This window comes from Puntigrus tetrazona, chromosome 17 (assembly GCF_018831695.1).
Source record: "Puntigrus tetrazona isolate hp1 chromosome 17, ASM1883169v1, whole genome shotgun sequence".
NCBI classification, from domain to species: domain Eukaryota; kingdom Metazoa; phylum Chordata; class Actinopteri; order Cypriniformes; family Cyprinidae; genus Puntigrus; species Puntigrus tetrazona.
In genome coordinates this window covers 10,256,482-10,282,331 of record NC_056715.1, presented here as the reverse complement: position 1 = coordinate 10,282,331, position 25,850 = coordinate 10,256,482, and the positions used below count along the sequence as shown (strand labels likewise).

Sequence of the window (25,850 nt, the reverse complement as noted above, 5' to 3'; positions counted from 1 at the left end):
ACATAATATACAAACATTTTGATTTCAAATAAATTCTGTTCTTTCGAACTTTATATACATCAAATTCTGGAAAATCCTGGAAAGATAAATGACAGATTCCACAAAAAAATATTGAGCAGCACAACGGTTTTCAGCACGTACAATAATGAGAAATGCTGCTTGAGCAGCAAATCAGGATATTGGAATAATTTCTGAAGCATTATGTGACACAAAAGACTGGAGTAATGGTTGCTGAAAATTAAACGTCACCATTACAGATTTCATTTACAATTATATTAAAATTAAAACATTTTAATGTGTAATAATATTTCATTCTATTACTATAAGCAAATGTAGCCATGATGAGCAGAAAATACTTCTTTCAAAATATTAAATATCCCAAACCCAAACTTTTGAAGAGTAGTGTAGTTTCAAAGGGTGTATGCACACACACACACACACACACATTGAGTTGGTTAAGGTGTGGAACATTTGCCCTCTAGAACAGATGGTTTTACTTCTCACCACATATGGAGGCAGGTCTGCTCAGGTGTCAGTGCTCTCTCTCTCTTTCTCAGTAAGAGTGTGTTGGTGTGATTAGCTGCTCTTGGGTCAAAGATTACAATTTTACGGTGTCCGCATCAACACATAACCTGCCATTCCATCACTGCCTTAGTCATGGATTTATTTTTCACACATGTACACATGGTTGTATTTGTAATATTGAGGGGTCTTTCTATATGAATATTGTCTGTATGTATATGTGTGTGTGTGTGTGTGTGTGTGTGTGAGAGTACCTGCTATTACCTATCACATTTTGGGGACAAATTTGTACCCAGACTTAAGCTAAACCTGAAAAAATCTCCAAAAACCTTGATTGTGGTATTTGGTGTAGGGTTGTTGTAGTAGGGCAATAGAATATACAGTTTGTACAGTACAAAAACCATTACAACTATTGAATGTCCCCATTTAGATAGCTAAGTGCACATCAGTGTGTGTGTGTGTGCATGTGTTTGAGTGTGTGTGTCTGTGTGTGTGACTGAATTAAAATACTTTAGTCTAAATTTCAATTATTAAAAAAAAAACTTATAACTTATAAAAGTTATAAAATTATATATAAAATTAAATCTAAATAAAACAGAAATATAATTAAGAAATGTAATAATAAATTATTAAACATTTTTAAAATACACATGATTATATTACATTTTAATTAAACATAGCCTCTGGTAAAATTATTTATTAATAACTATGTTTTCTTTCTTTCTCTCTTTCTCTCTCCCTCTCTCTCAAAAAAGAAGAGTATAGATTTATTCAATACACTTTATACAATAGTAGTGCATGCCTCTGTGGGCCTCCGTATGTGCTATTATGAACTTAAGTCTTTGTACTGTCCTTATCAAATTAATCATTCCTGTTTTTAAAGATTTGTCACAGCCTCGGGTCCAAGCTAAGAAATCAATGGACATGCAAATGGACAACAAATTTAAAACACTTCCCATTCATTTTTTTCACCACATATTTGGGTCTGCATGGAAGAAGTGCATAGGTACGTGCTCATACGTGTGCATATTCATATCTGTAAGAAGATCAGATGAAGGCAGAAGCAGCCGTGTTGGTGTTCTGAATCAGAAATCCCAGCTCAAAAGGAGCCTAAAAATGAACTGCCTCAACATAGCTAAAAACCTTAGTATTAAAGCACAACAGCTGAAGGCAGATCATGGACTGATTAATAAACAGACAGATCACAAGTCTTAAAGACTGGAGAGATCAATAGAAAGAGCAAAAGAAAGTGAATTAGCCTATCGGTCATTTTTAAAAGACCACAGCATTCAAGTCAGTTTGAATGTCTGATACAGAGAATTGCTAATACAGGGAATGTTTAATGCACGCGCACACACACAAACTCTATTTTGAAGTAATTGCCCAGATAAAATGCCTTTCAGATCAGAGTCCTTAAATTCGATGCTCCAGGGTAGTTCCAGATTACCAGAATATTTCATAATCTCTAATATCAACTACTTAAATTTAAGTTATGTCTTTAGCAAGCTAACAGAACCTGGTGAAAAAAGTTAGCAAACCCACACTTTTTAAACTCACAGAACTGCTTGGCTACTCCAGCTTTGTGTGTGAGAAAGCAAAAACTGAATTTTAAATTCTGAATTTAACTGACTGACTAGCAAGTGGGAGAAAAATGAAAGCTAAAAGAAAGGAAAACTAAAGCAGGTAAAACAGAAAATGAACACAATTAAAATTTAATCAAATGTGGTTTTAATTTTATGTTCGATATTAATATCACACTATTTTGTCTAAATTAATTAATTCATTTCAGGGGCAATTAAGCATCACGATATTATATGGTAACAAATTAAAAAGTAATGTCAATTTTGATATTTGACAAAGACTACATGTAAGTTATTAAATCATTAGTGTTTTAAAAGAACTTCAAATGAAGTTAATTAAAATTTTAGATGTCAAAGGAAATCGAAATTTAAAAATAGAAAATGTGCATGAACAATTTAATATTGAATTTCGGTCAATATACACTGCCCTTAAAAGGTATCTACATTGGATCTGATATCAATTTTTGTTTGAACCAACCCATTTTTCATCTGAACAAAAGTATCGGAACAGATAGAAATGACAGATTTAAGTGAATAAGACTTGATATTTAGTTGCCAATCCTTTGCTTTCAATAACTGCATCAAGCCTGTGAACCACTAACATCATCAAACTTTTGCATTGTTCTTTTGTGACGGTTTTCCAGGCTTTCAGCGCAGCCTTTTTCAGATGTTGTTTGTTCAGTCTCCTCTTTAGCAGGTAAAAGGCATGCTCTGCAGGCAGGGAAAGTCTAAAATCTTCCAATTCACCCTGATGAACTCCTTTGTTGTTTTGGCAGTGTGTTTTGGGTCATTATCTTGCTGCATGATGAAGGATCTCCCAATAAGTTCCATCTATCTTTAAATTGGCAGACAAAATGTTTCTGTAGACTTCTGAGTTCATTTTTCTGCTGTCATCATGTGCTACATCATCAATGAAGATTAATGAGCCCATCCCAGAGCAAGCCATGCAAACCCAAGCCACGACATTACCACCACTGTGTCTCACAGATGAGCTTGTAAGTTTGAGATCCAGAGCAGATCTTTTCTTTCACCAAACTTTAGCATTTCCGTCACTTTGGTTAAGGTTAATCTTTGCCTCATCAGGCCATAAAACTTTGTCCCAGAATTTTTGAGGATCATCTCTCTACTTTTTGGAAAATTCCAGCCTGACCATCCTATTCTTCTTGCTAATGAGTGGTTTGCATCTTCTGGTGTAGCCTCTGTAGTTCTGCGAAGAGTAGATTGTGATACCTTCACTCCTGCCCTCTGGAGAATGTTGCTGATCTCACCTAAAGTTGTTTTAGGGCCTTTCCTGACAGCTCTCATAATGTTTTTTGTGATCAACTACAGTTATTTTCCATGGTCTACCCATTCAATGTCTGTTACCTAGTACACCAGTGGCTCATTTCTTTTTCAGGACATTCCAAATGGTTGAAACGGCTATGGCCAATGTGTGTGCAATGGCTCTGATTGATTTTTTCAATTGCTTGTTTTTCACCCATTGATAGCTCTCTGGTTTTCATGTTGGTTAAACCTCTTGACTATAAATGCAATTTCAACAGGCAAAACCCAAATCTGAAACTGAGTGTAGAAATTCAGTGTTCACATAATTCACATAATTATTGTTTAAAAATCATTCTGATAAGACACTAGGCAGCAAAAGTCACACGTTCCAATACTTTTGCTAACACGAAAAATCAGTGGGTTAAAACAGCGGATACAGATGTGAAATAAAAGCTGGTATGTAAATCTCTTGTCTAATATTCATCTTTTGATGTCCAATGTTTTCAGTCTACAGCAAAACTTAAATAATTGGCCTCACTGTCTCAATACTTTTGGAGGGAAGTATATATATATATATATATATATATATATATATATATATATATATATATATATATATATATATATATATATATATATCAAAAAACAAATTCTAATATGTTACTAATATATTATATATCCTTTTTTAAAACATATTTACCAGAGCTTGATGCCCAAAACCACAACCTCTAGTTTAACCTCCAGTTAACTTTTGCTTTCATAAAATACTCTCTGTGAAGGCTTCCATGGACAGTGACTTACAAAAGAAAGAGGAATAATAAAAGGAAACATAATTAAATTCAGAGAGGAAAAGAATAGAAAAATAGATTAAGAGAAATAGAAGTAGAAACACAGGTGCATGAGGTCATGTGTGTGTATGTGAGCAATAGACAGATGTATGCATAGACAGGCTGGTGGGAGGATGTTTTAGGGTATTCATGAGTCTGGCCCGTTATCAGTTGACCTTTAAATTGGAGCCGCTGCTCAGCAGGAAACCCGAGGGGCCCGTCTCAGATTTGACTGGTTGGGAGCCCCCAGCCTGCTGATGATAAAAAGTGTGGCAGCCGGTGGGCAAATCCACACCGTATGCTTCTATGCATTTACATATATAAATAAAATGTATATATACGGTAGAATATATAAATTGATTGGCTATGCTAAAGCAGCATCATTAAGAGCTATGAAGCATGCTGAGAAGGGTCAGGTGGGCACAGGGAGAGACATACGCATGAAGGTGGGCTTGGCAGCGCTGTTCTATTCTCTTTGGGGGCAGCAGTGGCTGAGATGAAGAATTCATCACTGCTCTAAGAGTCCTGCAGGAGGCCAGATTGGCTCAAATCCCCCATGAAAGGAAGACATGTGACACGGACAGGAAAATGACGAGCCCATAGGGAGCAGGGTGTGAAACTTATATTGCATTGCATTGTGTTTGTGCAAGCTTGATCTTATAAATATACTTTTTACAGGGGAAGAGGGTCTCGTATCAGCAGTGATAAACTGCTATTTATTAAGAAGTCTCTCAAAAACATGGACTTGCACTTGATATGGTAGCAATATGACCAGATGTTCTCTAGTGAACAAGTATAGGCTAGACATACACACACACACAATCAAGTTGTACACACACAATCTCCAGGGGGTGACAAACAGGGCCCACAGTAATACAATAATAGAATAATGCAATAATAATGGTCATTATAGTGGTCATTATGCAATAGTATAAAACTATTTATACACACACTCACTCAGAAAATAATAATTATAATTAATAATAATTATCAGTCTAATTATTTTTTTTATAACATTTGGTGTCCCATTTTCCCCAAGACTAGTCGGAATAGTAAAAATAATCTAATATCTTAATTTTTTTAATTGTCATAGATTTGTTTTCAACGTCACAGAAGGAAAATATTTTCCAGAGAACACGTAACGAATATTTATCATATTTTTATTTTTCACAGTACAAAAGAAAATATAAAGCCATTATAATTAAGGAAAAAGTTCCCTTTCAAAAAGCCAACTTGTGGCATTAAAAAACCCTGGTCTATCCATATAAATGGTTCTGTCTATTACCAAAAATTTCCCTGTGACTTCCCTTGATTCAGTTCTAAAATATCTAAGCTTGCTAATCATTCAAAAACATGTGATTCTATGTTCATATGGAATTGCGTTTATATTATGTAAGGTCTGCATCGCCTTGAGAAACTGCTGCCCTCCAGAGCCAGTCTCACAATGGGAGGAAGTCGCTAAGTGGAGGTACAAACTACTACTGGCAACGTGTGATAAGACACACCTGAGGCTAACAGCACCTCTGCCATGCACACACACAAGGAACAACATAACCAGACCGCTACCAAGATAATATATCACCAGGCCCCACACCTCTGAAACTACCACCTCACAAACACAAATAGTATTTTTAGTTCCAACAAAAACCTCTCAGAGTTGCATCACACTATATATGTTTCTGCGTGTGTGAGTTTGTGCTTATCAGACTCGTCTGCATTCCCAGCAGGAAGATTCATAGGACCAAAAAGAGTGTATCACAGCAGGTCTGGTGCAGATTAATGTGGAAAGTAGACTAACAGCTCAAAGATAATGCAGGCCAATAAAAAAGACCCACACACACACAAGCAGGGAACAGGAGTGAAGCAGAGGCTAACGGCAGAACAGCTCGGGGTCGTTAAGCATCATTAGCGGGACATTTGTTCAAACACATTTGTCAGGAAGCGTCCTGCTAAGCAGGGAGTGTGTTCTCCTCAAGGAGTGTGTACTGGACAGAGGCAAGCAGGCAGGAAATGAAGTTACTGCTCTCTGTGTGTGTGTGTAATCTACTGCATGATAGAGCAGATCTGTCCCTCGTAAGAGACGTCACCGTGTTTGATTAACAACAGGAATCATCCCAGCCGGAAAACAACAGAAGCGTGTAAACTGCATCTGTGATTCGCATGCATTTACAGTTCCCGCATATTCAGTAGTTTGAAGTACAGCAGTTCACAAACACAAACTCACACAAGTGAAAATCTTGCAGGCTAATCAGGAGGTAAATCAAGATTACCTGAAGTTCAAGTGACCACAAAAGCCTTAGGACCCCACAGAAAGTGCAAAAACACAACAAGATGTCAGTGCTACATATTGATTGAAAGGGTTAAACCTCCAGACTCTTAATGATTTAAACAGAGTGGAATAACATTGGGAAAACGCACACAAAAATAGTTAATTTACGACTGCTTCAGGGTCAAGGAGTTCTGCTTAGAAAAAAAATTTACCACAAATTTTATTTTTAAGGGAAAAATTGCAAGGTTTATGTGGCCCTGAATGCCAAGATCAGGGTTTGATTCCTAGGGAACTTAAGCTGACAAAATGTGTCATTTACTGTAAGCTGCTTTGAACAAAAGTATCAAAAAAATCTCCCTAAGAAAGTTAAATGTAAATACATTACACACATTAGTATAATATAATATAATATAATATAATATAATAAGAAAGAATGATGATATGACAATGATATGTAAACATTTCTGAAACATTTACTTGTTGGTAGTGAAAACAAAACACGTCAAATTGCACACAATTCTCAAATGACTTAATTCATGCAAAATGCTGGACAAATGTGACCTTCAGAATTCCATATCTGAAAACCACAGAAAGGAGGACAACACACATACATAGATACACAACACCACAGTACCAACAGCTGCATCCTGGGGAACAAAAGACCACTATGTAGACACAATTTCCCTCTGGCCACATTGCCACAAGGCATGAAAACATACACACACACACACACACACACAGAGAGGCCCATGACTTACTCTGAGAGTGATCCAGTTCAGCACATCCAGAATACACATAACCGCCATCTCTCCCCAGAGGAATCCAACGGAGAAAAGAGGATCATTTTTAGCCCAACTTCAATTAACCGCACGTCTCCAAACATCTATCTCTCATACAATCAGACTACTTAACTACACCACAGAACTAAAAGGTTTGTTTTTAAAACTGCAGACGAAAATAGCAACTGCTCATTTCCAATTTCACAAGATGCACAGTGTCTGATAGTGCCTTGCAGCCAAAGAAAACCAATCTAACCAGTCCTGATCTCGACTTGTAAACCAGGCATTAAACACTTAAGAGACTTTACCTACCGCTAATTCACAGAGGAGATTAGTATGGAGCCTGGAGCTAATGAGAGAAGCTTTCTCTGCTTCTCCAGTGCTCCTTCTTTTGCTCAAACAAAACATTAGCAGATAATGTAACGGAATTAAGAAGACAAAAGATTCAAATTGGATATTGATCAGAGGAGTGAGGTGGCAGCATTTCGGCTGGTTAAGCCTGTGATGAGGTGATTGATCCACAATGCTTGTCCTCACGTCTGAAGATGTCTGGCAGGCCTATAGTCTGCCTGACAAAGGCTGTGAATGGAAGCATGAACCGGTCCGACACCAGGACACAATGAATAGAGACCGCTCACATCAGTCCTCAGGACCGTGTTTAAAAGGATGAAAGGCATCAGATGACAAAGAGACACAAATATAACTACGCAATCAATGGAAATTCAGGCACCAGATGATGTAGATTCTTGTACTGGCATGTAGAAAGTCGGCATAAATGTTCAGTAATGATGTAGAATGTTCAATAAGAGTGACTCAGAGCAGTGCCGATGCCTGCTGATCTGAGACCAGCTTTAAAGATCACAGCTGAAGGCTTGGATCCTGAAAGACAAGCACTGATCTCCAGCAAGACAAGGGCCGCAGGGATCAATGCAAAATCGATGTTAATTGTCAGTGTTTTTCTATGTGGCCGGATCAGAGATACAAAAAAAAATAGTTAAACATAAAATCAAGCAGCAGAAAAGCAACGAATGCAAAATGGCATTTTTTTTATAAAAACAATAAGCCACTTTTCCAAGGCACTCCTCTGTGTATTGTGCATTAGATCATCACTTGGAGAACACCAGTTATGTATTTTTACACATAGCCTTGAGAGATGATTAAAAATACTTCTGTGATTTTGGATTAGCAGTATGGCTCTGTTCTATGCAAGAATTCAAAGTCTTGCATAGACGAGAGCAGGGAGAGCAGCGATTAGCCCCTTAGGGTAAACATTACAAAACCTACAGGAATGTACTGCAGGTATCATTAATGCTCAATAATTTAATTTAATGTAAACATTTTAGAAATTAGTCTGATTCAAAAGGGGAATCGGAAGGCTGAATCCTGGCTGTATGAGAGGAGGAGCTGGGGATGGAGAAGTAATTAGCTACTGAGCAACATGAAAGCTACTGATAATACTGAAGGACCTTATATATGGGTGCTGTAATAGGTGCCACATCCCTATATGTAGATGAGGATCAGCTGAGCGTCAGCTGACACGAGCTTGACTAACATGACCTGCAGAACTAACGCTACACTGATAGTATATATTTCAAATAAATGATCTCAAAAGCTAAAAAACAGTTCCAGATTTACGCTTACTGTTCATGTTCTTGAAGATGTTCAGGATGGGAAGTATCTGTCTGTAGTATGGGACCAGTGCCTCACCCACCATATCTGCTGAAACAACCAGGTGCTGCAGAACCTTCAGCGTGGTGCAGATGACCTGCCTGCTCCTTGTGTTGAGAGCATCTACAGACACCGAGAGATGAAGAAAACTATAAACATTACAAACAGTACAAAAACATTTGAAAGTCAGGAATATTTTGACAATGTGTATGATTTCTTTATTTTTTTCTTTATTTTACAACTCTAATTTGAGTGTTATATTTGCCATTTTTTTCTCCATCCAAAGTTGAAAAACACTTTCTTCACAGGCACTGTAAGCAGGGAAGAAAACATCAATTTAATACTACAAAAAAGACTTCATCTGCAGCCTGCACGATATTCCATAAATATCAATTTTTTCCATATGATTTTATTTCTACTAACTTATCTTTAAATGTATATTTAGTTACCTCTTGAATTGTATCACTAGATCATTTATGTTATGATGCATTTAAAGCAGGGGTGTCAAACTCAGATCCAGGAGGGATGAAACCCTGCAGGGTTTAGATGCAACCCTAATTAAACACTCCAGATCCAGCTAATCAAGTCATTTAGGCTTATTTGAAAACTGCATGGTATGTGTGTTTGAACAAGGTTGGAACTAAACTGTGCAGGGCTGAGTTTGACACCCCTGATTCAAAGTCTGAGCACAGCATATAGGAGTTACCTTCATATAAAAAATATTGAGATGAAAAATGTTCTGAGTGGCAGTTGTGTGCTGTACTTTACCAATCACCTCAATTTACTTCCTGCTCTTCTATATCTGTATAACACACTATGAAATTCTAATTACCAAACAAACACGGCAAACTGTTTTCCAGCAGTGTGACATTTGCACCGAAGGAGTGTTCAATAATTCATGGTGTGTGACGCGACTGGAGGAGAGAAGATCTGTTTCTAAATCTCTCTAAATAAAGGACCCATTAATTCCTCCCTCATATTAGGCTCTAAAAATGAACGACCTCACATACCTTTTCCTTTTCCAAATACCACAGGAGCACGACATTTAGACACTCCAGTAATTGCGTTAGTTTAACTCCTGATACAAACATATCTGCAGTCATTCCAGTGAGAGAGGGAAGAAAAAGTCTTCTCATTTATCTATCCATCCATCCATCTACGTTGCAATCAAGAAGGATTATTTTATTTAATCATCCCACAGGAGCTTATTTATTCTTGATTCCGGGCTTTGATTTGACCAGTGCAGAACATCGACCTTCTCGTTTTCACTCTCTTCAGTGTGACCTTTGCTGTATGTGTAAGGTCAGTATTTGTTGTGTTTTTTTGTTTTGTCTTGTTTTTTCTCCAATTAGCTTCATCCATTCCTTCTATCCTTCATCCATTCCTTCTATCCCTTCTATCCATGATTTTCTAATGTATGCTTTAAGTTTTCTTAAGCCTGCATGAAAAAAGCTTATTTCGTCAGTAAGATGTGCCTTGTATTTATAGTACGATTTTTCGAGGAGGAAGACAGGAAAAAAATTACCAGTAAAACTGTACATTGTAAAAACACTCAGAATAACAAATGCTTTAAACTTCTATATTACATAAACATAAAAGCTGTCTTTTTGCTTTGCTGGAAAATCTGTGTTTTTTTAAACAAAAAAAAGGAATAAAAAAATGTATATTCTAGAAGATCCCCTGGCAAAAAAACAAAGCACCAAATGCCCAATTTTGCTCTCATCACACTGGATTCTCCTTTAAATTGTTCAGCTCCTTACATGCCTTTGGCCACTCTCCAGCTGTGATGTGCATTTTCAGCATTTCAAGGTTTGCTTCTTACCACCCTTCCATAAGCCAGATTTATGGAGAGTGACTGATTGAGAGTTTTAGAAGGTAGCCTCTTGGAGGCCTTCCGTAATACTAAAAATATTACTAATTTAATGCCATTTTTATTTTGGAGTGCTTCTCCTATTTTTCCCTAAGCTTTCAGATGAAGTGCATATTCTGCACCAAGGACAGACTGACCCCCATTAAGTGATTTTGTGATTTACAAAAAATAAATATATAAACAATTAGTTACTCTGGACACTAATTATTATATTGGACAGGAAGTGCACTGGGGTACAGGTCTCATCTTAATAACACTCACTCTTAATGGGTATGATGAGCTGTGGAATAACAGGCAGGATCTTACTGCCACCGTGCTCCAGCATGTCATGGATGCCCTGTCGAGCGAAGAACTCGTAGGGGTGAATTGTCTCGCACAGTCCGTCAAAGAACAGGGGGAGGTAGTGATGGTAGTCCAGTTTTTCGATCTCCACCTGTTTAAAACATACGTGCATACAGGGTCAGTGTGTTATTTAAAGTGTGTCTGTTCACTGTAAAATGTAAGAGCTGCTTCAAATGAATGGAAGGCCATAGGGTTTGTGTGTTTTTAAATAACCCCTCTTTGCGTCTGTGCTTATATTAGCCTCAACAAACACTCATAAGCTCCAAGCCGCATAAAGAGCAGCCCCTGTTTTAGTGCCCCTTGACATGCCAGCACACATTCTGGAGGGGAGACTCGGGGGGACAGCTGTTCAGAGGCTTTAGAACACTCAAACATGTGACTTCCTGTTGGATCACACGTTCACACCTGTTTGGCTGGGGTTATGAGCATGGAAACAGACGTGAATAGACAAAGCCTGTTTCCTGTCCTTGAGCATTTGACATACAGTCACACACACTACTGCCCGTTTCTTTCTTTTCATCTTTCTGTCGCAAGTCTGTCATGATCATGAAGGTTTAACCTGTTAACTGTCACTCATATTTTTGAACATAAACATTACGGTGCGCTATCCAGACTTACATTTTTATTATAACATCATATTATAAGATACCATATTATCAAGCTCAAATTTCCACCCGCTGCGCCATCATTTTGATTTCACAAGTGTACCTGTTCTAATGAGCAAGAGCAAAACGTGCTGTTTTTGTGTGCACAGATGAGCAAAGAACACTATTTGAGAGTTCCAGCCTCAGAGGAGACAAGAGAACAATGGATTTGTTGATTTATTTTTGGAATATTGCTGCTGTCACATATGTAACATGTGATTTCTTTCCCAGGTGTTTTTATAACACATGTTTTAAATGTAAGCTTGTGTGTGTATGAGAACTTAGTTTAGTGCTCACATGCCTTTGGCAGACACATGAGCATTTAAAGAAACACAGACACAGTGTGTATGTGTGTGTGTGTGTGTGTGTGTCATATGACCCTTGTATGGCTGTTCTTTGTAGTTGTAGTGTCACTGATACCAAGAGCTGTGAACTTGAAAGTTGCCAGAACCTCATCAAACCCCTCCTCGGAGATAAAAGCGTGCACATACACAAACACATGCACACACTGACAAACACGGCATCATAAGCTTAGCAAGAGGGCTGATTGCCAATTTACCGGCTAACCTTGACCTTTTCTGACTCGGTCAAGATCATCTTGGTGAGTCATACAGCAAAACTCAAGTACAAAAGCAAATATGTGCAGTGTGCTGGTAGAGAGACGATACACACACACACAGAGGCATAGTGGGGATTCGGAACATGAAAAGCAAGAGGAGACACATGCAGCTAACCACAGACAGATGTCTCACATCACTGTTGTGATTTCTGTGGAACACAATCTCTGCCTGTAGTATTAATCACTGGAACACTGTGAGTGTGTGTGTGGGTGGGTCAGGTTTTTGCATACATTGTAGGGACTAAATGTTCCAACATGGACATTAAAACACCAGCATTATGGGGACAGGGCAAAAAAAAATGGATTAATGACAAGCTCGCATCTAAAAAGTTTTCTTTATATATAATGCATATAATAAATTCAGGAGACAACAGAAGTCAAAAAACTATAGAAAACTATAAACTATAGAAATATTTTTATTAATTATTATGAATTCAGTACTGACACGTACACTCATTATAGCCAAGTGTGCTTTCTTTTTTTTTCATACAGACAGCAGAACAGTTTATTAGGCCACAATTGCAAGGTCATACCTTAATAATTATTGCATTAAAAAATGTATTAATAAATAACTGTTTTCTGTTTTATAAAGTAAATATGAAAGGTACAAACAGAAAATATTATATATTTTTTCATTAGATATAATTTTTATAATATTAGATTTTTTCCAGCAGTACTATTACTTATATGACTTATACTAATGAGATGAATTGCATATTAATAGTTTACTTATTATTATATGTTATTTTCCAGGATCCTTTTGAGTGTTTCAGAATGTATCAGTCAATTCAAAAGAACTGCATTTATTTAAAATAGAAATATTTCTTAACATTAAAAAATTATTTACTATCCCCTTTGATCAATTCAATATTTATATATATATATTTTTGTTTGTTTGTTTGTTTTTTCATTTAAATCTTACCAACCTCAAAGTGTTAAAGTCTAGATCACTAAGTCAAATGCCAAAATGCATTTTATTAATTAAACTATTTTATTTTAATATTTGTCACTTTTGACGAACATCATTTAATGATATTTCTATTGTGTATATCATTTTTTTAACGAAAATATAAATTTAAATTAATGCATCTTGCATTAAATGAATGTGTCTTGCATCATGCTTAACACCATTCAGGCCTGTTTCATAACAAACACAAAAGCATTGTATTTTAACATTACCACAATTGTTAAAACATCACAGCATTCACACAGCCTTTGTTCACTAATCCAATAAATTCCACTTCCTGTCAGTCATTTTCCATTTCAATATCCTGTGGGGTGTGGCAAATTTAATTTAAATTCACACTCGTGAGACAATTCTTAAATACTAAACTGTGCTTGGTCCTGGTGTGTGAGCGCTTGTCCTTTAAAAGGATTTTGATAGCTCTCACGTCTATTTGTGTAACATATTGATTTAGAGCAGCCGGAGATGTTAAAGGAAAGACAAATGATTTGTCACCAGTGGAAAAACAAAGAAATATGAGAAGCGTCACACATGCTGCGAATGTGACATACATAAACCACAGAATGAGACTGAACGGCTCAAAAGAGACATCACTGGTAAGGTATTTAAAGTAAATGAAACAAAGCTAGTTTTACAATTAAAATAATTTATTTCTGAAGCCCATACTGGTGTTTACGCATGATTTCACTTGCAGTTTATTCAAAAGTCAAGGGTGAAATGTCAAGCGGGATTTAAAGAGAGCAAATGTGATCATAAGCGGTCAGTGAGACAGAGACCAGGGCCGTCCCATATCGGTTGCTATGAGGACAGCAAAGATTTCTGTGGCGAATAACTGAGAGCTGAAATTACAGGTGCAGGGAAAAAAGGCAAATATGGGAGTCAGTGAAACATGAAAAGTGCTGGTCTCGCTGAAAGAGTTTCTGTTGAATGGATGCAATTATGATCCTTTTGGAAGCCATTAAAACTGTAACTGCCCATGAGCGGAGCTGTTGAAAGCTCTTAATGCCTGACAGATTGGGCAGAAAGACAGGCAGGTGCGGTTTGAGCTTGTATGGCTGCAGTGGAACGGATGAGGCAGAGCCGCCACTCCAGACACGCTCTGGCATTGAGGTGAGACACAGCGCCAGCAGCACATTTCTCCCAGCGTGCCGAGCACAAAGACACCTGTAGGGGGAAATGGCCAACCCGTGGTGTCTATCATGAAGATGAATGACCAAACCGGCCACTTGATTTTATACCATCACTAGAAGAGGAAGAGGCACTCAAGGACACTCAAAGGACTTTGTGACTTCCTCGTGCCACGGGGGACGAGTGAGATGCTACTAAACGCAATACAAGCATGCTCTCAAAAAATACTACACAAATTTCAAGTTGGACAGTCAGCCTAACACACATTATGACAGTTTGAAATGTGCCCTCCATGTGCAAGAGGAGGTAAATGTTCAAAGCAATGTCTTGGCTATGAGAGTGTGACCTGTGCGAGTGAAAAATGTCATTGCATTTCAGGGAACTACAGAGGGAGGAAAATAACTTGACATCCTCTTTTTGCCAGACTGTCGCTGTAAGATATAGGAGCAGTTTTTCTGGCATGAGGGTATGAATGTTCAGGCTCATTTTGCAAGGAAATCATTCAGTTTTCTGGACGTGGCTGTGAGGAAATCACCAGCTGACATGCAGGGGCAAATGTACATACTCTTCACACCACATCAAAATGCTGTTCACATGGGCTATATGCGTCATGTAAAGGAAAAGAAAAGAGACACCACTGGTAAGGTTTTTGAAGCAAATAAAAGATTGTTTTACAATAAAATGCAGATTTATTTCTGACAAAAATTAAAGCCCACTCTTTACTGTTTACGCATGATTTAATTTGCAGTCTATTCAAAAGACAAGGGTGAAACGCCAAGTGGAATTTGAGAGAAAGAGCGAATCTGATTATAAGTGGTAAGTGAGTAAGATCGGTCGCTATGAGGACTGCAAAGATGAAAGTGAAAAATGTACAGGAAAGGCTAAAGTCCTACTGGAACATGGCGGGCCTCATTCATAAAACTTGACCAAAACAACAATAATCATTTATAGAATGTGGGCGCTTTTACTGTAACTTTTAATCACACAGCAAAAATGTATGCTCTTCATCAAAATGCAATTAATTGAGTGAAATAAATACAAATATCTGTCAATTTAATTCAGCTAAAACTAAACTCATTCAAAGAGAAAACAAGTTCACCGATAGATGTTTAGTTTTAAGAATAAACATACTTAATTTTGGTCAGTTTCTGATAAAAAAGACTTCATATTTTTGGTTTGCATCTTTGAGAATGTTTAGATATAGATTTAAAACTTTTTCAAGCCCTTAATTTGTAGAAGGGTGAATTGAACGTTTTAAAGATTTTTTTTCGACATAATCTTTATTAAAAATACAAATATAATATAATATAAAAAATCCTTTACACTATACTGAAGCATTCTCCCCTGCAAACTTAAGCAAGACAACAAAGCACATACCACATGACTACGGAGACACAAACAATAAAACCATCTAACATAGGAGAGACAAATTTCTGCTCCTCCAGTCACCTAACATCCAAACACAAAGCCTGTGTGCGTATCATATATTTGGCCTGGATAACAGTAATGCTGGGTGACTCACAGCCAGCTTTCCATCACCAAACAAACACACATTTTCCTGTACTTAAGCTAATGTCAGGAGCAACCACTGGCACACATCTAATGCCGGTGGTGCTGAAGAGCTCCAGGATGGTGACGGGCTGTAACAGCAGCGCTCCAGAGCAGACAGGCTGGAGATGCAGCCGTGGGGCTGTGAGAGGCGGGAGAGAGTTGACAGGTATTGTCAGGGAACTCAGTGAGCGGCCAGCAGACGGAGACGAGCTTGTCTCTGACGGGTTTATTGAAAAAGCTGCGGGCGCAAACAGCTTGAGCCAACGTGGCTCTACAACACACACACACACACACACACACACACACACAATACATAGACATAGATGGTTTTATTTCTCATTCTGTTTCTAAGAGTCTCTATTAACTCTCTTCTTCAGGCACATTCAGCAGGAGGAAAAGCCAGGGAAGACAGAGAAGCAACAATATAAAAGCTTTTGTATATATTGACAAAAGAACTGTGGTCTAGTACATATGCCCCAACATACTGAACTGGTCTGTAAGGACCCGGACTCAAATGTTACAAAAAACGATTATTTCTGTACTGTAAATCAAAAATACAAAACAATACAAAATAAAACAAAAAAATCAAATCAAAACAAAACAAAGAAAAATAAAATAATGTCTTAACCAACAAATACATAAAACATAAACACATCAAAAATAAATAAAAGTACAAATAAAAACAACAGAAAATAGATACATAAAAGTTCAAAACTAAATATTAACTAAAATCTATCATTAAACACAATAATAATATTATACAATGTTTTGAACAAGAAAATTAAATAAAACAATAAAAATTTTAAAAACAAAATGTAAATTAGTATGTAAAACAATAACATAATGCAATTCTATTTATTTATAAAATGTATAAAATGTCAGTAATAAAAGTTTCAAGTCCAAACCTTTTTTTTTTCTTTATAAAGTAAGTAAAATTACAACTTTCAATGAGAGGACCAAACAGAACGGAGAGCAGAAGTGAAACTGCTGCGGATGAGTGATAGCTAAGTGAAGTGCACGTTTGAGAGCTGTACGCGAAACACTGCTGCCCCAGGCAACTGCCTATATTACCTATGCCAGGATCCAGCACTTGAGCTAGTACTCATAGGGGCAATGTGAGTTTGAATATGACTTAACATATTTCTCAGCCTTCTTTCTCTCCATCATTTCCTGTCATCTCTCTGTGTCTATCTTTGTAAGTGGAGCTTCTCTAAATTGCTCACTGCAGGAGTTTGAAACGCGGTTAGCAATGACTGGTAAAAACCAACCTTTTTCTCTTCTGGTAACTAGTGCCAATCCTATCCAGAGTCAGGTGAAAGATGAAGAGAATAGGGTGTGGAGAGAGGTGGAAGTGGAATTCACTTTTGGGCTTTGCTAATCACTTTTGGGCTTAGGGAAAGATTGGCAGAAATGGAAAAGGAGTGAGTTAATGAGAAAATATGAGGATTCTTGTGAGGCCTTTGAATGAAATATGGCTGATATTCTCCGTGTGCGGTGGAGACAGGGCTGTCTGTCATTAGCACGCTGAGGGCAGAGAATCTAGGCTAAGTGTTCAGGCCATTTCTGTTGCCTTTCCAACCGACTGCGTAGATATGAGGATTTCACAGCCTATTACACATGATAATTGGAGAACATATTGAATTGGAGGCAATTTTCTCTTCTTCTTTGTATGCATAAATGTTTACAGTATTCACAGTTAAAGGCTTGTCTGGAAGCATGTGACAGAGCATGCTAGATGACGGATCCAGTCACGTATCCAATATTTGTTTCTATAAACGTGCTTGGCACTTTGTCAAATAATAAATAATAAAAAAATGGCATAATAGAGAAGGCTATTTAAATGATGAATGTTTTGTTTACATGGTTTATTAGCAATTCTCGGCACGCAGTGATATTCTATAACAGCACTTTACTAAAAGCAAACCTTTATCTCATTTCATTGTTGCCACTTCTCCAAATCAATCAACAAGTTGCTACATTTTGGCTTAAAAAACAAGAGACAAGTTACTTAAGAAAAGAAATGAGACTTTCTGAACAGCTAGCTTTGAGTTTAATCTCACATTTGTAATGGCTCTAAATCATTGTCCGGTGCAGATGGGGAAGCTGATCCCTGGCTGAGGTGGAACACTCATAAAACAGAAGAAATGAAAAGAAAGATTGGAAGGCATGAAAGAGAGAATAAAATATTAAGTGCCGACTAAATGTCATCATCACGTCCATCTGTCATTATAACCAGACGTAATCACAGCTGTCGGTCTGCTGACACACACATCCGTACAACTGACAGTGCTCTGATCGCTTCTGAGGTGTCTTTATATGAGAGAGACAGGCAGACCAAAGACATAAACCTGGTTATCAAAAGATTTAAAGCACTGAGATTTCACCAACACAGAAGATACACCGTATTGCCAAAAGTATTCACACACACAAATAATCAGAATCATGTGTTACAATCACTTCCATGGCCACATGTGTATAAAATCAAGCACCTAGGCATGCAGACTGCAAAATCCATTTTTTTGCTCCTAAATATTCCATAATCAACTGTCAGCTGTATTGTAAGAACGGGGAAGCATTTGGGAATGACAGCAACTCAGCCACAAAGTGGTAGGCCACGTAAACCGACAGAGCGGGGTCAGCGGATGCTGAGGCACATAGTGCGAAAAGGTTGCCAACTTTCAATCGCTACTGACCTCCAAACTTCATGTGGCCTTCAAATTAGCTTAAGAACAGTGAGCAGAGAGCTTCATGGGTTTTCATGGCCGAGCAACTGCATCCAAGCCATACATCACCAAGTACAATGCAAAGCGTTGGATGCAGTGGTGTAAAGCAAGCCGCCACTGGACTCTAGAGCAGAGGTGACACGTTCTCTGGAGTGACAAATCGCACTTCTTTATCTGGCAATCTGATGGACGAGTCTGGGTTTGGCGGTTGTCAGGAGAAGGATACTTGTCTGACTGCACTGTGCCAAGTTTAATGTTTGGTGGAGGGGGGATTATGGTGTGAGGTTGTTTTTCAGGAGCTGGGCTTGGCCCCTTAGTTCCAGTGAAAGAATGTTTCAGCATACCAATACATTTTGGACAATTACATGCTTCCAACTTTTGGGAACAGTTTGAGCTGGCCTCTTCCTCTCCCAACATGACTGTGCACCAGTGCACAAAGAGAGGTCTATAAAGACATGGATGTGGATGGTGTGGATGAATTTAACTGGCCAACACAGTGTCCAGACCTCAACCCAATAGAACACCACTGGGATGAATTAGAGCGGAGACTGAGAGTCAGGCCTTCTCGTCCAACATCAGTGTGTGACCTCACAAATGGTCAAAAATTCTCATAAACACACTATGGATTAGGAATAGGATGTCACTTAAGTTTATATATGAGTCAAGGCAGGTGAGCAAATACTTTTGGCAATATAGTTTATATGTCCATTTAACGTTATTTGTATCATGAGCAAACGGCTAATGTAACTACAAATAAAATAACCACTTTAAAACCTAGTCAGCTCACATGCTGCCTACATAGGGCATCATAACCAGAGCCACTGAGAAATAGAGTTGCAATTCCCCAAAGGAATCCACAAAACATGTCATGGAGCAGCCAATAGTTGTCGCATTAAACCCCTTTATTTCAGTGTTTCTCAAGGACACTTGTTGATAAATAAAAAATCAATGCATTAGTTGACCCCTTGGAAATCTGGCCAGTAGTGGTATTTTATGAAGAGCATTAAAGTTAATGTTTAGCATAAGATACGAGTCAGTTATAATTTGAGTTAGATAACGAGAAAAACACCTTTATTGAGACCACAACCAGATGATAGTTGTCATATTTTTTTGTTTTTCTGTCAGGTTATTAGTCTTTCTGCAATCTCTTTCTTACTCTTGAATGTTTGCTGAATGCAACTGGTTGCCTTGAGTTTTTCAATGGGTTTAATTCTGTATTTGCATGCACTTTATAATATTTACTTATGTTGCATGTTTATGTGAATATCAGAAAATAACACTACAATGCAAGTAATTAACCTTTTTAAATGTAAAATATAGCAAAATATTTAATTAAAAATTAGACTTAAGCGGTCACATTTGACTGCCAAGGTGTATGAGAGCATATTAATTATTTAATTCTCGTTAACAATGCTATTGTCAACATAGATATCAATGCATATAATTTGCTAATAATTACTAGAAATTACTGCAGATATAGTGAAACTTCTGCCGGTTCTGATTGAACTTTTGAGAACTCCATGAACCATGTGATCATGTGATGGTGAGATCAAAGCATGTCGCAAACGTTTCTCAACGGCTCTGATCATAACCAACTGGGATGTGATTTATTTAGTATGTTTACATACTGTATGCTCACCAAGGCTGCCTTTATTTAAACAAAAATACACATTTGTAAACTGATTTTAATAGAGTGACGTTTTCATGTTGCTAACCTAGCAGTAAGTAGTAATAAATAATCATTAACCATTTTGGACACTTTTTAGTATTGAATAAAATCGTATTAATAATTCTTTCCTTTGCTATGTAGGATTTAAAGTAAGCTAAGAACTGTTGCTGCCACGTGTTTTGAGTTTGAGCTCTGTAAACCTAATTATTTATTGTCTAATTTTAACTTTGTTTTCTGAAATTAAATTATATACACATCATTTTTGTTGTGAATATATTCCCTATCGTAATTTACAAAAACAACAGAGCGCCTTGTTATCACTAGCTTTATCTTGATTTAGCTTATAGCACCCCAGCGTGATCTCGCTTACACTATTGTTCTATTTACACACATCACCATTGTTTTACTGCTACTTGCTTTAATGGCTGATGCGTGTCTACCTTTGAGTGCAGGAGAGGACACGCTCTGGAGGCTGTGGAGAAGCAGATCCGCGATCTGCTGGAGAAGCAGGCCCAGCTAAAGGTGGTAGAGCTTTCTAAATATAGATTAAAAACATCTCTTTAGCTAAGCATTTGCATAATGCATCTCATAATATTTGTACTGCAGTTATATCTGATTAAATGCACATTTTTATTCTTTTGCTTGGGTTGAACAAATAGTTTTTGCTTAGACGGAACAGCAGCTATGCTAATTATGTCTTTTTTGTTTCTGTGTTTCTGCCACGGGATTAAAATCCTGTGGTAACTAGGAATTTTACAAGCTTCAGGCTGGATCCAACCCTTAATTGAACTTAGATGAACAAACACCTGAGAAGAGATGATTTCAACCCCTCAGAGGCTGCCAACCCTCAGAACCCCCAACAACAAACAGCATTACCATATTTTGCCATAAGTTAAATAAATTATGTTTCTACAATATATAAACATATTGTAGAAACTCAAAGGAACACTCCACTTTTTTTGGAAATAGGCTCATTCTCGAACTCCCGCAGAGTTAATAAGTTGACTTTTTTGAAATCTACTCAGCCGATCTCCGGGTCTGGTGCACTTTTAGCATAGCTGAGCATAGAGATTTGAATCCAATTAGATCAGTAGCATTGCTTTCAAAAATGACCAAAGATCTGCGTGATATCACTGCATCCGTTGTGGCCATGGTATGGCAAGAAACATCCTTGATCCACAATGGGAGTATAGTTCCTAATCAACTGGTTTTAAATAGGTTTTAAATATTGAAACTTTTTTGAAATTTTTGAATGCAATACTACTGGTCTAATTGGATTCAATGATCTATGCTAAAAATGCTATCACCAGACCCAGAGATCGGCTGAATAGATTCCAAAATAATAAAACTCAACTCATTATTTCTGGCGGATTTAGAGAATGAGCTTATTCTTTCTGCTTTGCAATGATTTGTACTGTAAAAAGCACTATATAAATAAACTTGAAATGTATGGAATTGAGTTGAATTGAATTAGACTGAAAATATGTGCTCTTTTGGTTGCCATGGTTGCTATGGAAAGAAACCAACTGCCCCAAGTATAAATTTAAATGCAATCATCACTTCATTCCTGATTAGGTCTGAGTTCATTAGCAACACTCAAAAAAAAAAAAAAAAAAAAAAAACTTTGCTTGGCCATTAGCAATGAGGATGTTGGGAGGTTTAGACTTGATTCCCTCAGCGGATGGTTTAATGCTTAGAGGCAAATAGGTATACTGAGTTATCAGTTCTGTTCTCTCCCTGTGAAGATGTTCTTAATAAGTCCCGGACCAGAAAAGCCTGGAGACTCTAGCCAAAGCCATTACACATGCTGATCTGATTGCCTTCATTCATTATTAAATCAAAATGCTGTGTGGCCTTCATGTCGGCCACTTTATGAGACTTTAAAATTTAAACACTTGAAAACTGACTGGTAATTTTGACTAAACCATCCAGTAAAAGGAGCAGTAAGCGCTACACCCATTCCACTCCCAGATGCTATTGATGATGTTAACGCTTCAAACACAACCTGTTCCTGTCAACGACAGCTCAGAGACTAATTAAACTGAGAAACGCTGACCAATTATATACAAAACAAGCTCGTTAGAGCACTGTAAGCCTGTTTTATTAATAACCCCATTTATTACCATAATCAGCTCACTTGTATCTTTAAACATCAAAGAGATACAACTGTGACATCTCTAATAGAATATAATTTTCAGTACACACACACAAAATACTTTTTCAGTATATTTACAGTAGAATGCCTTCACTATAATGGTGTTATTGTGTACAAAATACTATACAGAAAAAACTTAAAATGAAACATTACCATTTAAAATTTATTATTTCAATCAGTTAATGCCAATAAGAAATTTCTGTAACAATATTCAGCATGTTGATAAAAGGTTTATGGCAAAAGAAAATACCAAGGTCCTTGTCTCAGTTTTCTCTAGTCATAAAGCACCAGTTTATTTTTTACTGCATAGACAGCAATGTTTTATTAAAAGCTCATTTTGGCAATCTCATGAAATAATGAGTTAACAATAACAACAACAAAGCTGATATTATTTCCAGCTCATTCATCACATGTTGTAGGTCATTTGAAATGATTAAGTGTTCACAGAAAATGCTATTTGGGACAAGACATACCTCATAGACGACAGATCAGATCAAATGTACTCCACAAAGTTAAATTTTTAAAACCTTGCTGATATGTTGCCACATTAAATCTGCAACACTCACTGTAAATGAATGACTTCAGATTGCTTCACTGCTGCAAATGGCTATTTGTGTGACCGCCCCTTTAGTCTGACCACTTTAAATAGGCCTCAATTATGTGTAGCAGTTTTAATGAGCAGATGAGTGAGAGTGCAGCTGCAGGCAGAGCCTCAGAGAGACCTGCTCTCCACCACTCCAGATTGTCCAGACGGTGGCTGGCAGCAGCCGGGTGACCACTGCTGTGCCCAGGGCTCAATCTGCACACTCAGCTGCTCTTAATACCCCTTTATTAGACTCTCCCTTTCTTTCTTTCTTTCTTTCTTTCTTCTCTCTTTCTGTCTGTCTCTACCCCTCTTCCTAATCTCTCTAGGCTCTTTTGCAAGAATTTAATTAAATCAAAATCAGAGGAGAAGTTTTCTGACAGATGTTTGTTTGTGCTAATGTGTAAGAAGAGCTCTCTGACATACCGCTCTCTCTGGTCACACCTCAGCTGCTAGCGGATCTAACGCTGACGTGCATAAAAAGAGCCAGCGAAGATGTCTAATATAATAAACACATCCTACAAGCACAATGGTTTCTCAACAAGACTGATTCAGAGAATGTATGATTCTGCAGAAAATGATGGCTCACATAATCATTTCGTTATTACGAGAGCTATAATTTTTATACTATATAAAAACCGAAATGACAGCACGGAGAGCCATTGTGCCTTATTTCCCACAGATCTGTGCTCTCTTCTTCCACGCCACATAAAGCCCTCAATGTTCCTACAGGCACACGCATGATGCCGTTACTCCTTCATTTCGTTGCATCTGTTATTTATCGCATTTTATGCCACAAAGTAAAGAGAGTTAGCCAGATGAATCAGGTGCATATACTATACTGTCGTATATCAAAAGTGCAAAAGTACGCTGTTTTACATTTGCACAGGCTACTACACCTACAAAGAGAGCACATGTCAGACATAGCACATACACATACTTTTATTACCTTTAATTGTCTATTCATTTTCTGACAAGGGGACAGGGGACATTAAACACACAGGAACAAGCTGTGATGGATCCGGTAGCTCAAAAGCACAAGACGTGAAGATCATTCCTCATAAAATCGCTCTCTTCCACTCACAAGGTGTGTCTATGTGTGTGTATGCTGCAGCGATCCACAGATGGCTGTGATTGTAAAAGACTACCATTCCGCACACTGTCAGTTTACTAATGGCTGCCACAACCTTGATTCATTATTATCAAAGATCTGTTTCCAGAGTGCTGGCAGGGGAAAAATTATCACTTAAAAGTGCAAACAAATGCAAAAGCAGAGAGAACATCAGAGACATCTGGGAGACAACGGCTTCAACGCGAATAAAAGAACAGCTACGAATGTGTGAAATTATTAGTAACTTTATGCAAATCGGGAAAATGCGAAGGATAAATGCACAGTTTGAGATGCCACATGTGGTACTGCCAAGACAGAGCAATAACTAAGCAACATTGCCTACATCACACAAGCACTAAAATGCCGGCATGCGAAAACACCCAACAGGGAACAATTCCTGCGTCTTCAACCATAAAATGGTGGTTTTGATAACCTGCGTGGTCATTTGGATATGATTAGTCCACTATCTGCAATAAACAAGCTAAAACCATACAGCTGACGGCAGCAGAACCGTAAAAACAAGTTGACGGGAAGACTTTAAGATCTAAATGCTTTTGTACCCTCGTAAATCTGAGCCTGTTCAATACCGAGCATAGGACGTGTATAAAAACGCGCACTTGCACATGTACCACAGATTTCTGTTGTTTTTAACTACAGCCATCTGCAGTTACAAGTAACCCAGGGAAACACACAGGGAAATGTCTTTCAACATTCACTCACCCTTATATCACTCATACATCATTTAAACATCTGACAATTCTGACAATATCTTCTTTTTTGTTATACAGAAGAACCAGTGGCAAACAGGTTTAAAAGAATAGTACTTCTACATGTGGGTGAATAAACCAATCATCGATATATTAAAAATGATGTGAATAAAGACCTCCTGTAGAGAATACATGATTTTTTGTAAGAACAATATCCATATTACAAATGTAATGAACACTTCTCTCTCACTTCTCTCTTCATCTAAGATACATGGAAGCCGTTCCAGCAGATGACATAGGACGTTGGCCTAGCGTGATAAGTGACGAACGTGGAGAGAGAACAAAACAAAATGCCGGTCATGAGATAGAAGTACAAACTGAGGATTTGTAAAGAAAAATGTAGCTATATCTAGTATATAAAAGGCACACGCTGCACATATGTCCTGCACGATCTGCAGGAACGGCTTCCGCGTACGACAAATAGTGGAAGTAAGAGAATATGTATGTATTACACTTAAAATATGGATTTTTCTTTACAAAAATGCATGAATCCGCTACAGGAGGCCTTTATTCACACCCCAGAGCAGTTTGAGGCACGTTTTTTTACGGATGAGTGCACTATTTGATGTCTTTTGGACTGCACAACAGAAACACCCACCCACTGCAATGATAACGCTTAGAAAAGAACCAGGACCATTTTTTTTTATAACTGATTGGATTCATCTGAAAGAATATATATATATATATATATATATATATATATATATATATATATATATATATATATATATATATATATAGTTAATTAATTAATTATTAAGTAATCCGAGTGAGCAACAGAGAGATAAAAGAGGGAGAGATTGCTTTTTTTGCGTG

At 37.4% G+C, this 25,850-nt stretch overlaps 1 protein-coding gene across 1 annotated transcript in view; it reads right to left on the bottom strand.

Annotated features, from left to right (window-relative positions):
* The window catches only part of pacrg (PARK2 co-regulated), an 84,587-nt gene that overhangs the window by 23,095 nt on the left and 35,642 nt on the right, over positions 1-25,850 (bottom strand). Inside the window, exons 3-4 of the mRNA XM_043263339.1 lie at positions 11,040-11,211; positions 8,882-9,031 (exon numbers count right to left, since the gene is read on the bottom strand). Coding sequence (XP_043119274.1) covers positions 8,882-9,031; positions 11,040-11,211 — 322 coding nt within the window. The remainder of the gene's footprint in view (positions 1-8,881; positions 9,032-11,039; positions 11,212-25,850) is intronic.